This window comes from Typopeltis vanoorti, chromosome 4 (genome assembly GCF_054136105.1).
Source record: "Typopeltis vanoorti isolate ZY-2024b chromosome 4, IOZ_Tvanoo_1.0, whole genome shotgun sequence".
Lineage (NCBI taxonomy): Eukaryota > Metazoa > Arthropoda > Arachnida > Uropygi > Thelyphonidae > Typopeltis > Typopeltis vanoorti.
Genome location: NC_143552.1, coordinates 105,932,200 through 105,946,092, shown reverse-complemented (window position 1 = coordinate 105,946,092; position 13,893 = coordinate 105,932,200). Strand labels below are relative to the sequence as shown.

At 35.4% G+C, this 13,893-nt stretch overlaps 1 protein-coding gene across 3 annotated transcripts in view; it reads left to right on the top strand.

The window, feature by feature from the left end:
- Positions 1 to 7,673, top strand: part of Prp39 (pre-mRNA processing factor 39) — a 203,643-nt gene extending 195,970 nt beyond the window's left edge. For all 3 annotated transcript variants that reach the window (XM_090391395.1, XM_090391396.1, XM_090391397.1), the window contains 2 exons: positions 4,998 to 5,175; positions 7,475 to 7,673. In XM_090391395.1, coding sequence (XP_090247521.1) covers positions 4,998 to 5,175; positions 7,475 to 7,537 — 241 coding nt within the window. In that variant the 3' untranslated portion in view covers positions 7,538 to 7,673. The remainder of the gene's footprint in view (positions 1 to 4,997; positions 5,176 to 7,474) is intronic.
- Positions 7,674 to 13,893: the final 6,220 nt, after the last annotated feature.

Here is a 13,893-nt window from a genome sequence, read left to right as displayed (position 1 = left end):
ATAGTGACATTTGAACACTACTGTGAACAAACATACAAATAATATACGAACAACATTTCTGTCTATTCCCCGAGGATTACAACATACAGTAAGCAAGTTTACTACTTAACCACATGGTGGCTCAGTAATACTAATGTATGCAATTGCATTACTAAATATGAAGAAATTACATATGTATTTTATATTATTTTATTATATAAAAATGTATTTCTTATTAATGAAAATTTTCACTCAGTATATATAAGACTGTAAAAAGTGAGCATAAGAAGCAAAACATTTATGTGAGATTTTTACAATATCCTTATGGTTGGGTATGGTTCTCTTAAAGATTTACAAGAGTTAATAAGATCAACAGTCCACCAATATGTCCATTTCACTCTTGAAGTAGAAGAGGATATTTAGATTGTCTTTTTAGATCTCCTTTTGCATTGTGAACCAAATGGTAGCCTTCATTTCTCGGTGTTTAGAAAGAAAAGATGATGTAGCAAGGTTTGATAACTTTCTTTATCTCATTGAGCATTATATATAGAAAGTTATCAAACCTTGCTACATCATCCAAATCTAAACTGATGTGATAAGTTGAAATTATCCCTTTTATGGGAAATAGTACTGCTCCAAAAGTTCCATAAATAATTTATTTATGTTATTAAATTACTGATCTCTTATTAATTAAAGTTATTGTATTAGGACCGTAATGTATTTAGACTATGTCATTCTTTATGTACATATAATTCATGAGTTTGCATTGTTGAATCTTCCAGTTTCTATTGTTTAATTTGAAAGTCATACTGTAAATACCCTGGCAAAAATTCTATGCTAATAAAAATTATATAAGTAAAATCCATATTATTTCATGAATGAATTACCTACATGTCAGTGTATGCATTCACAAATTGCATTGTAAATGTATTGAATTTTTATAAGTTTATATATATATATATATATATATATATATATATATATATATATATATATATATTTGTTAAAGATGCCAAGCTATTTTAAACCTGGTTTTACTCCATTTCCCAAGTAAGCAAACAGACAAATAAGTCAAGTTTGCACTTGCATGTATTGCAAGTCTAGCTGACCCTCAAAGTAGTGCAAGTCAAGGCAACTCATGGTAAAGGTAGAATAAGCTCTGATCACTATTCTTAATATTTACCCTTAATGCACAGCCCATCTCCTTGAAGAGATGTATGATGCTATGTATTAAAGGCAAGGGGCCACTACCCAGACCGGTTTCGACCTTTATTGAGGTCTCATCAGTGGGAGCCAGGCTAGAAATACCAAGATTTTAGTAATACAGAGCTTATAAGTATTTTACCAGAACAAGTTACCATAAGGTGTTTTATCATCATCATCATCAAATTCCTGCCATGTACCCTCAAGGGGTGTACAGGATATGACAGTACTACATGAAAAAATTACATCATTACTAACTTCCTATCTACAATTTTCCTCCAAATCAGTCTGTTACTTGTCAAGACTCCAACATTATCAGATCTTATATTTCTATCGTCTAAGGCACTTTGTACCGTATCAATCCACCTATATCTTGGTCTTCCTCTGGGTCGTTTTCCTGCCAACCTGGCAGAGAACACTTGTTTTGCTAATCTTTCCTCTCCCATTCTATTTAAGTGACCATACCATCTGAGATTAGCTCTGCTAACGCATTCCTGGATGCTGACAATGTCAAGTTCTTTCCTAATATCCTCATTTTTAATATGATATTGCCATTGATGCCATCTGTTCACGCCTCTAATCTTTCTCAGGACTCTCATATCTGCGGTCTCTAGTCTTTGGTCAAGTGTTTTACTTCTGACCCAGCTCTCAGATCCATAAGTTAAAACTGGTTTGAACACAGTCTTGTATACAGCTAATTTAGTGTTCCCACTAATTTCTTTCTTATTCCATATGAATTTATTCAATTGACTTCCCACGATACCAGCTTTGCTGATTCTGTTGTCTATTTCTATATTTAGTTTACCATCTTCAGTAAAAATTGTGCCTAAGTAGCTGAAATGTTTTACTTGTTCCACAGGTTCTCCATTCACAACACAGTTGACATTTTCAATGATTCTGCCTATTTTCATTGTCTTTGTCTTTTTATTGCTGACCTTCATACCATATCTATTACAACAGCTATTCAATTTAGTCAGAGAATCTTGCAGACTTGTAGCGGATTTATTTAGAAGTATAACATCATCCGCATAAAGCAAAGAGCTGACATTAACATCTCCAATTTTGATATCAGGTTTAATACCACATTCCTTCATAATGTGATCCATATAGATAATGAATAACAGAGGGGATAATGTACATCCTTGTCTCACACCAGATTTAACATTAAACCATCTTCCTGTACTTCCTTCAATTCTAACTGCTGACTCACAACTTAAATAAAGACTAAGTATTGCTTGATATAATGCCCCATTGACACCATATAACTGCAGTGTATTGAATAGCTTCTCTCTTGGCACCTTGTCATATGCCTTTTCCAAATCGACAAAACTTAAATACAGATCTTTGTTATATTCCCATGCTTTCTCGACTATTTGTCGTAAAGTGAAGATCTGATCCTGACAGCCTCTATTTGGCCTGAATCCAGCTTGTTCTTCACCAAGCTTTTCTTCCACAATTCTTCTCAACCGTTTCTCAAGTATACTTGCATAGATCTTGCCAGGAACACTCAGTAGGGAAATTCCTCTGTAATTCTCACATTCAGTTTTATTTCCCTTTTTATATATGGGTACTATGAGAGCTCTACTCCAATCATCGGGAATTCGTTCCTCTGTCCAGGCTTTCTGAACTATGCAGTGCAGCCACTGTAAGACTCTTATACCACCATACTTCAGCATTTCTGGTCGAATATCATCTACTCCTGCTGCCTTTCCACATTTCAAGCCTTTGATGGCTTTTTCTACTTCAAGTATGGATATGTATTCCTGACTGCATGCCTGGTCAGTGTTTTTTATCACTGTGCTGTCATCACTGCTTGTTTCATTTAGCAGTTTTTCAAAGTAATTACTCCATACTTCAAGGATATCTTTTTCTCCTGTTTTCATTTCACCTTTATCATCTCTAATTCCTTTTACAGCACTCTTTCCTCCATTCCTAAGCTTCTTCAACAACCTCCAGAATATTTTGCCACCTTCTTGATATTTATTTTCTATATTCTTGCCAAAGTCCTCCCATGACTTTTGTTTAGCTAGTTTTACACACTGTTTAGCTTTCTTACATTTGTCTCTGTATTCTGTAAGAGTAAAAGCTGACTTATTTGCCAGGAACTTTTGATATGCTTTCTTCTTTTCCTTCACTGCCTCTTTAACTTCCTGTGTCCACCAGGGAGTTCTGATTTTTTTATCCTTGCACACAACCTCACCACATGCCTCTCTGGCAGAATCAATCAATGTTTCCTTCAGAGTTTGCCACTGAATCTCCAAGGTTTGATTCCTGTTCTCAAACTCTTTCATTTTCTTTTCAATAATATTTCTGTATTTTAGTCTACAGTTCACATCTGAGAGCTGCTCAACTTTTATTCGCTTTAAAACTTTCTTACATGTTATTCTTTTCAATATGAAATTCAATTTTATCCTGCTCAAGACTAAATAGTGATCACTTCCAATTTCAAATCCTCTGTACACTCTGGTGTCCTGCACCAGGGAGAAAACATCACTATCAACAATAACGTAGTCAATGAGACTTTTCTTATTCCTAGCCTCTTCTCTCCATGTGAATTTGTGCACATTTTTATGTTGGAACATGGTGTTAGTAATAACCAGTCCATGTCCTGAGCAGAAATCCAACAGATATTTGCCATTATTATTAGCTTTCCTCTTTTCTCCAAATTTTCCCAAAATATTTTTGTATGTCTCACAATCATTTCCTACTCTACTATTTAGATCCCCAACAAGGACCAACTTTTCCTTTTTCATTGTGTCAGTTGCTTTTTCTAAAGCCTCAAAAAATTCCTCCACTTCTACCTTAGTAGAACCTTCTGTGGGACCATAGGCACAAATAAGTCTCATTGTCCAGTTCCCCATTCTCATATTTGCCCACATTACTCTACTTGAGACTGACTGCCATTCAAGAAGATTAGCCTTGTATTTTGTGTTGAATACTATGGCTACTCCTTCTTTTCCTTGATTGTCATTGCCTGAATATAACATTTTGTATTTATTGCTCAGAAAGATCTCCCCAGTTTTGGTCTTTTTTGTTTCAGTCACCCCTATTATGTCGATCTGGTACTTATCTAATTCCTCAGCTAGCTCAATTTCTTTGCCATTCAGGCTTCTTACGTTGATAGTACCGATCTTTAACTCTGGTGATGTTGAGTTGGGGTTTGTTTTCAGATTTGTTCCAGTAGCTGACTTTTCGCTGTTCGCCCTGGTTCCCTGGCGAAAACAACGGGGGCCTTGTTTAACCGGGCGACGCCCCAGCCGGCATGAAATTTTGTCATGTTGTACCATCATTTTTTATTTTGGTTTAACCAATAAGAATACAATTTGGTCGGCTAAATCCCAAATTGCCAGCCCATCCTCGTTCGTTCAGTATCAAAGTAGATACCCAACAGGGTGCACCACGAGAAGGTGAGGATTGGACATTAGGTCAGAAGCCCTGGTCGGTTCTCCGCATTCCTTTAAAGGCTATGTGGAGGTCTCCTCTCAGTTATACAGCTTTGACCCTTAAGCACCCCTAAGGTGTTTTAAGGTGTTTTAAACTTATTAAATAAAAATCTCAGGATGAGATATAAATGTAGAAAGTATTTTATGTTGGGTATAATAAATGTTAAAGATGCCAAGCTATTTTAAACCTGGTTTTACTCCATTTCCCAAGTAAGCAAACAGACAAACAAGTCAAGTTTGTGCCTGCACCTAGCTGACCCTCAAAGTAGTATATTTGTGTTTAAAATTTTGTGTTAAAAGCAGAAAAAAGAAAGAATTTTAGGTAATGTATTGGGGGAAAAAAAGTAAGTGCTTTTCTATTATGCCATTTAGGGATGAGAAATCCAGAGAGAGAGAAAAGAAGGTAAAAACTGAAATTAACGGTTCTGTTGCATCTTCAATGGCAGTTGCAGCTTCACTTGCTGTTACGGCTGCACAGACAGCTAGTGTTCCTTCAGCCCAAGATACATCAGCATACTCTTACCAGCAGTCATGGGTAGGATATCCACAGGTATGACAGCTATTTTACTTATATTTTCTTATTTAAATTGCAAAAGTTCTGACATTTTCCATGTAGTTTTCTAATGTAATCCACACGTTGAAAAAGCGTTCTGAAATTAGATTTGTTGAAAAGAAGAAATTATATATGTGTGTATTTGCAAAGAAAGAGCCTAGAGCCTTCAGTTTGGCACATTAAAGTTATAGAGGATATTATAAATCCATTACTATGTTGTTGACAAATTCAAGCCTTTTTGGCTCTTTCTTTGCTCTTATCATTCATGACCAATCAAGAATTAGCTTATGAAAAATACAAATTTTCAATGCAGATTGCTGTGGTATTGAAAAGAGGGGTTTTTTGCTCTCTTAAGGTATTCCACCTGGTCAGTAGTTGATTAGAAAAAAACTGTTCAAAACAGCTGTCAAGCCCAGTGTAACTGGTTGTGTAGGTGGTTGGAGAATATTTAATGTCGGCAGTGTTCTGTCTTAGCAATGGCCTAAAACCTATAACTGTTAGGTATTTATATCCAACATAAGGACTGAGGGTTATTACTGTTTAGTGCCTAGAAAGTGGGAGACTGCCTAGAGATCTAAAGACCTAATTCAGTTTTATTTGTATCCTGGTTCATCTCGACTCTTACTACTTAAATTAAAAAATTATTGGGTTTGAATATTGATCATTCACAATTCTTGAAATTTTTTAAGCCATCACTGCTTGTTGACATTAGAAAGATTAATTAGAATCTCTTGCAACCTTCCATCAATTTACATATTCAGATTTAAATTATCAAAAAGGCCAATTTTGTGTTGTTTTTTTCCATATTTGAATTGTGCATCCTGTTTCACCTATATATATATATAGAGAGAGAGAGAGAGAAAGAAAGAAAGAAAGAAAGAAAGAAATTTATAGGTACAGAGTAGTGAACAAATTAATCCAAACAAGCCAAATTTCTTTTAGTTTTTGGTTTGGTTTGGTTTTTGTTCACTATTTTGGTTGAGTGCTGCATGTTTTAGCTGTCTCTATGATGTTTATTAATAGTGTAAACAAGTTGACATTCATAGTATTTTATTCATTCTGTGTAGCTTTAAAATACATCTCCAAGGAAGCATTCAAAAATATGTACTCTTCCTCAGCCTGGGTACTGTTAATGCGATTTTAAAGAGGTTTAGAGGGACAGGTACCTTTTCTCCTGACAGAAAAGAAAAATGTGGGCAAAAAACAAAAACTATACTTACTCATAATTGTTTACTAGTTAGGAAAAGCAAAATGATTGTAGACTTAAATAGAGACTTGGCAGCTAGTGGAATTAATTTTTCTGACATGATAGTCCGTCAAAGATTGTTGGAAGTAGGGAGGACTGTCCACAGACCAAAAAAAAAAGAAATAACTGTTGATGGAGGCTATGCAGAAAAACAGGCTCCAGTGGGTAAAAGTGTACAAAGATTGGACTTGAGAAGTGGAAGAAGGTCATATTCTCAGATGAGAGCCATGACCAATACATAAAACTATTGGAGAAAAGAGCGGTCCCACAGTTCTAGAAAGACAAAGACCTCATCTTACAACAGGATCTTGTTGCGTCCCACACTCCAAAAAAAAGTGAGAGTTCCTCAAAACTCGCATTCAATTTTCTTCAGTGATCTTGGGTATAACTCTCCTGACATTATCCCAATAGAAAATTTGTGGGCCATAGTGAAAAAGTGACTTGGAAAACTAAATTGTGATACAACGGATAACTTAATACAATCCATTATAAAAGAATAGTTTCGAGATGCAGAAATAAGAAAAATGTATTCTTATGGTGGTAGAGAAGTGAAGTAATGAACCTATTAGGAACAAAGGAGCACATATAAATTATTAGGTGAAGTTGGAGTTCAATTTTTGTACTTAGTTTCTTGCAAAATTAAAATTTTTCTTTAAAATGTGAATGTTCAGATTATTTATTCACTACGGTACATTGAATTTGGTATCCTATCCTCCTGGAGATGAAGGGGCTACTTTGGTTTGGTTAAAAAGTGCCATTATGGTTTGCTATAATCTTGTTTTTATTTTTTGAAATGGATAAATTTCTGACTAAAAATAAAAATGTGGAAAAAGCCTATGTTTATGACCTCTTTTGTAATTGCTGCATGTCAATTTGAAATTAAAATATTTGTCTCTGGAATGTACCCTCCATAATAGTTACAAGCCAAAAATGTTTTAAATAAATACTGTGTAATGTTTTATTTTATATATTAAAGCATAAAATCAATATTATATTGTATTTAGGTTGAAACATTTTTTTAACTGGTCTGTTTAAAATATCATTCTTTAGGCAGCATATAGTTATCAACAGCCATGGAGTTCGTATCCTGCATCATACTATTCGAGTCATTGAACGTCTTTATTGTTTAATAAAGAACTGTAGATACCATTTGTGGACCAGTGTGGAGGGCCGTGAGAAATATGCATTTTGTAATTAGTGTTGTTATGAAATTCATTGTAAAAAAAATAAACACTTTTTTAATAACTTTCATAAACTGCTATATTTATCTTCTCTTGATTTTTCTCTAATTTTAACTGCTTCTTTATTATGTGTAATTTAAATAGTGAAGAGCAGAACACAGTAAAAGTAAAAAGCCCATTCAGTAAAACTGATTGCATCTTTACAAAACTGTATTATGCTGACAGTCAGTTTAAGAGAACTTGGATATCAAAATAACAGAAGGAGAATACTTTCAAGTATTTAAATTCTGTTTTATTTAAAATCATAATTACATAGATTTTACAAGTCTGTATAAAATCACGCTAAAAGGAAAATGAATTATTAAATTGGTTATATTATATTTTCTATTACTATATATATATATATATATATATATATATATATATATAGACTCGAAGCAAGTAACAGTTTCACCTCTGTTGTTATTCTTTTTAAAATTACATGACATACATTAGGTATGGTCAGAATTTTAAACAGTACCAGTTTGTGTGCACTTATGTATATATTTTTGAGATTGTTTATAACTATTACTTGAATTTAAAAGATTCTCTGAGAGAGAGTAAAACCACCTTAAGAACAGCATTCTGGTTCTCTAAAGGTTGGTTTTTGCCAATATAACAAGGATAACTACTGGCAACTTAAAATAATACAAAAAAGTTCCATCAGGATGAAGGCAAGTAGTGAAGAGTAGCTAGTTGATCAGTTATGTGCAGAGCACCAAGAAGAGAGATATTTCAATCAAAGAAGTATGTACATTAGGATTAGATTAGTTTCTCATGATTTTGATTTCAGTACGTCATTGTATACTTTGTATCTACTTCTCCAATTATTCATTAATTTTTTTTTAGATAATGAGACAATGTTGCTTTTAGGCATCTAGCATATTGTTGTATCCTGGTGATTTGCATTTTAGTGATCATCTTGCTTAACTTTAATTCAGTATTTGAACATCTATGTAAGCTTTAGGAATACATTCAACTCTTACTATATCAAACTTGTTGATTCCAGGAATAATTGCTGTAGTAAATTGTTTATTTTTTAGAATGCCATTATGCCTGTGAGACTTAGGTCACAGATTTTCAGTACTTTGTTGTGACAGTGTTTGCTTATAATGAAAAGACAATTATATAATCAATATAGTTTCACTGAAAATTTAATTATCTATCTTATGAATATTTTTTATCTAAAAATCATTTTCATTTTTAAGAATCATTTTTATGTAAAAATGATTGATTTAAATTGATATTTATGTAGTAAGTATAAGTGTAATGTATTACTCTTTGATCTAAGAATATATTCTTACATCCATCATTATAGTATGCAGCAGTTGATAAAAATTTTAGTACAGTGCAGTCAAACTGTTGGCGGTGGCAACATCTGTATTTCATCTTCTTCAGAAATCTATATTTTATCTTATCTTTTAATAGATGGTCAAGAAAATAAGCAGTTAAAATTTTCAAAATGTTAACATTGTTTCTCACCCTCAAAGATTTTATGCAAATTGCAGGGGGGGGGGGTATCTCCTAGCTTCCTTGAACAGTGTTCAAAGCATCCTCACACTTGGGAACAATGAATTTGCCTGTTGTCAGGTGGAGGGGAGGGTATACATATTATCAATATAATGCTAATTCCTAATTTTAAATGCTTTGTAAGAGGAAAATTCCAGAAAACCTTGAAGTAAAACTCTGTCGACTTCAGTCTAAGACTAACTCACCTTTGGAAAAGCTTTCATAAATATTCCTCTGGATAATGACAGGAACTGAACCCAGTTTTCGTATTCAGGGATTTGCCACTACAAAGTTGCTTTTAATATTTATTTTTAGGGTTGCATGCATTCTGCATTTTTTCTACTTCCAAAGAATTGTTATTCACAATGCTTTGTTGTTATTATTGCAAGGGAACCTCCATGGAGTCCAAAACTCATTGGAGGACCCACAGTATCCACACAGTAACTATCATACCTCTCCTTGAACACATTGACTGACAAAGCACTCACAACAGAATCTGACAACCCATTCCACTTATTCCACTCTCCAAGTGAAAAATCTAGTCCTCACACTCTTACTAACAAAGATTTACTCAATTTCCAGAGAGATTTCCTTATTTTGCCCCTTCTAGCCAAGTGCTGAGATATTCCCTCTGCATCAATCCTATAAAACCTTTTAGTAATATACATGTTTCTAACATATTGCTTCTTTTCTACCTATCAACCAACTTTTGCAACCAAAAAATCTTCACTCTGACATCAAAGGGAGCATTCCCTATGAGAGTGAAACAGGTGAACAAGCGTGTATTAAGTGTTTCAACAGCAAGTGCCAGTTAGGTGGCAAGAACAAAGTGAATGTTAGTAGAGTAGATAGTATCAACAGTAAAATGGAATTGAATGGACAACAGTGGAGATACAGGAGAATGAAATATTACTAAATAAGGAAGTAGCGTGCTTGCATGTTATCCTTCACAGGACAAATTGCAAAATCAAAAAGTTGCAGAAGTTGCAAGAGATTAGCAGGGCTGAGAAGAAAAAGGAAGCAGGTGGTCTGAGGTGAAAATTGAGATCATACAGACAAGAAAAACAAAGAGAAAATTATGTACGGGACTTCTGTGATCAGAGGAGTAGTTAATGAGAGTATAACAAAATCATGTTTCCGTGGTTCAAAAGTTAATATTATTCATGCCATCTGGATGCAAAAAAAAAAAAAGGTAAGGCAAAAGAACTAATTGTCTTGTTTGGCACTAATAATCTGAGAGGTGAGAAGTATTCTATGAGGGAGGATTTGACGGAGTTGTTGGACAAAGCAAAAATGAAGAGCGAGAAAGTGAAGATTGTAATTCTCCTGCCATGCTGTAATAAAGGCAAATTGAGGAGTAGGGCATTGATAGTAAACAAATCAATATGCAGGTTGTGCAGAAGGAATGATGTAGAGTTTGTGGACCTGTGTGTGACAAAGAAGGATTTGAATAAAGCTGATGGGCTGCATCTAAATTGTTTTGTAGTTAGGTGTCTAGAGAGAGAGAGAGAGAGAGAGATCTTTATTCACTGAGCATGCTGAAGTGCAAATTCAGGAAATTTTAAGCAATTAGGTAGGGTGGATGTGGGTGAATGTGTGTGTGAAGGCACTTGTGAGATGAGTGAGTGTGAAAATGACCAACAGCAGAATATAGTCTTTCAAGCAAAAATATTGAGTAGGATAGTCATTTCAGGAAGTAAAGGTGGTTGGGGACCTAAAAGGATGCAGCAGTTTTTTTATACTAATACCAGAAGTATTAGGAACAAGATGGAAGAGTTTTTGGTGTTGGTTAGTGCAACCTCCAAATGTTATAGGCATTGGTGAGATTTGGCTAACAGCAGATGATGAGCCATAGGTATAGAATGTGAAGGGTTTAGTATTTTCAGGGAAGATAGTATGGGGGAACGGGGTACTGCTGATGATAGCAAATGAATTGCAGCCATGAAGATAGGTGGAAGAGTGGCTGTTCATTTAAAGCAGTCTGGTGTGAGATCAACGTCAATAAGACAATATATGGTTGGTTGCTGCTATAGACCAAGGAGGGTTCCAGAGATGATCTTGAAGATGTGCATCAGCAAATTAGCGTAATGAGTGCAGATCAAGCGATTATTATGGGGGACTTCAACTATGGAGATATAGATTGGAAAGAAAAGAGAGATCATATGGCAGGAAGGAAGGAAATGAAATTTACACACCTGCTGAGAGATAATTACTTGAGGCAGCATGTGATGGAGGGGACTTGAGGTGCAAGAGTATTGGATCTGGTCATAGGATCAGAAGAGCTATCCATAATTAAGGTGACCACATTGCCTCTGATTGAATACTCTGTCAAGAATATTCCAGTCTTGACAGAATATTCTGTCAAGAAGGGGTATACACTATGTTGCTAAAAGTGTCAAGGTGGCAACTGTTTATATTTCCCATCGGTACAGCATTGCTGTCAATACAAGGTCGGGTCTCCTTTCACTACTGTAACAGCCATAGCCATTACCCTTCAGGGTAGGCTCTCCAGTAAATTATGGGAAACTGCTGCTGGAATTCATTTCCATTCCTCCTGTATGTAGTATGACAAACAGCTGATGAGTGTTAGTTGGGCAAGTAGGTCTGACATGCAACCTTCGCTCTATCTCATCCCAAAGATGTTCAGTAGCATTGAGGTTGGGACTTTGGGCTGGCCAGTTTAGTTTTTCCACTTCCACTCAAACCATCAAGCTAGGGCTCTTACTTTATAAGCAGGTGTGTGTGTGTGTTATTGTGCTGATACAGGAAAAGGCAAAAGCCTCCATAGCTTAATCAGTATAGACGAATCTCTTTGATCAGAAAGACCCGAGTTCGATTCCTGTCCATGACACGAGCAACCTTTATCTGGTCTCTTTCAACTAAAGGTGAGTTAGCTGGTTCCATATGGAGGTAGAGGGGTCTTTTCACCTGGAAACTCAGATTTATTGTCCCTCAGAACAGGCAAACCGGCCTGTGAATACACACTGATCTATCTACAGTCAAAAATACATACATACAATTCCTCATGGAGGGCTCAGCCAGTCATAAGGGACAGATGAGGGAAATTGAGGGAATCCCACATGACAACAACAGAAAAAGGACTAACTGTTGCCACACTGTAGCAAAAATAGAATTGTCCAAAATGTCAATGTATTGCTTGCACCATTCCAGATGATGTCAGTGTAATTAAGGGCTTGTGAACCACAGCACAACCATGAAACCCGATGACAAATAGTACTGTCTTTGACCAACTTTTTCAGTACCTTTACCACTACTCCTGAGATACTGATTAGTCTATAATTTGCTACTGCAGTATTAAAGTCTCCTTTATGCAGTGGAACTACTTTGTCCTTCTTCCATTCTCTTGGGACTTTACCAGCACCGAGCTTAAGTTAAACAACCTAGTCAGATGAAATGCCAATTCTTTGCATTCCAATAACATGTGATATCCCATCTAAATCCCCCCCCCCCCCACACACACACCTGTATTTGCATTTAGATTCTGCAGTGTCCTAAGTACTTCCAATTCATCAATTTCTGTCCTCGTATCGGTTACTGTTGCATCCGTCACAGCAATATCTTCATTTAGATGATAGATCCTTGCAAAAGTGGTCACTCAGAACTTAACTAATTTGCCTGATTTCATCACCTTACTACCATTAGTACTCATTTAAATATCCTTCTTGCCATTCTTCCTCATACTTCCTACATAGTGAAAGAATTCTTTGGGATTTTCTTTGGCCTGCTCAAGTAATTTTTTCTCATAATCTCATTTTGCCTTTCTTGCTTGTGAGCTTGCTGATCATCTTTCTCCTTATAATACCCTCCATAGTTTTTTTGTAGCACATTGTTAATACTAAACTATTGCAAACCTGAATTTGGTATCTGAAAGAAGCAATATCAGATACCTTTTGACCATTTCCCATGCACTGTCAACATTTTTCCTTGACAGATTCTTATCCCATGGCAGTGCTCTAAGCTTAATAATTACCTGCCCTCTAGTTCCACATTTACTTTTCTTAATTGAAAATTCCATGTTTGGGTCACTTGGTTATGGACAGATCTTCTAATCCTTTAACCAGATCCATCATCAAATTCCTGCCATGTACCCTCAAGGGGTGTACAGGATATGATAATACTACATGAAAAATTTACATCATTACTAACTTTCTATCTACACTTTTCCTCCAAATCAGTCTGTTACTTGTCAAGAATCCAACATTATCAGATCTTATATTTCTATCATCTAAGGCACTTTTTACCATATCAATCCATCTATATTTTGGTCTTCCTCTGGGTCGTTTTCCTGCCAACCTGGCAGAGAACACTTGTTTTGCTAATCTTTCCTCTGCCATTCTGTTTAAGTGACCACACCACCTGAGATTAGCTCTGCTAACACATTCCTGGATGCTGACAATGTCAAGTTCTTTCCTAATATCCTCATTTTTAATATGATATTTGCCATTGATGCCATCTGTTCACGCCTCTAATCTTTCTCAGGACTCTCATATCTGCAGTCTCTAGTCTTTGGTCAAGTATTTTACTTCTGACCCAGCTCTCAGATCCAAGAGTTAAAACTGGTTTGAACATTGTCTTGAATACAGCTAATTTAGTGTTCTGACTAATTTCTCTCTTATTCCATATGAATTTATTCAATTGACTTCCCACCATACCAGCTTTGCTGATTCTGTGCATTTTTCTATATTGAATTTACCATCTTCACTAAAAATCGTGCCTAAG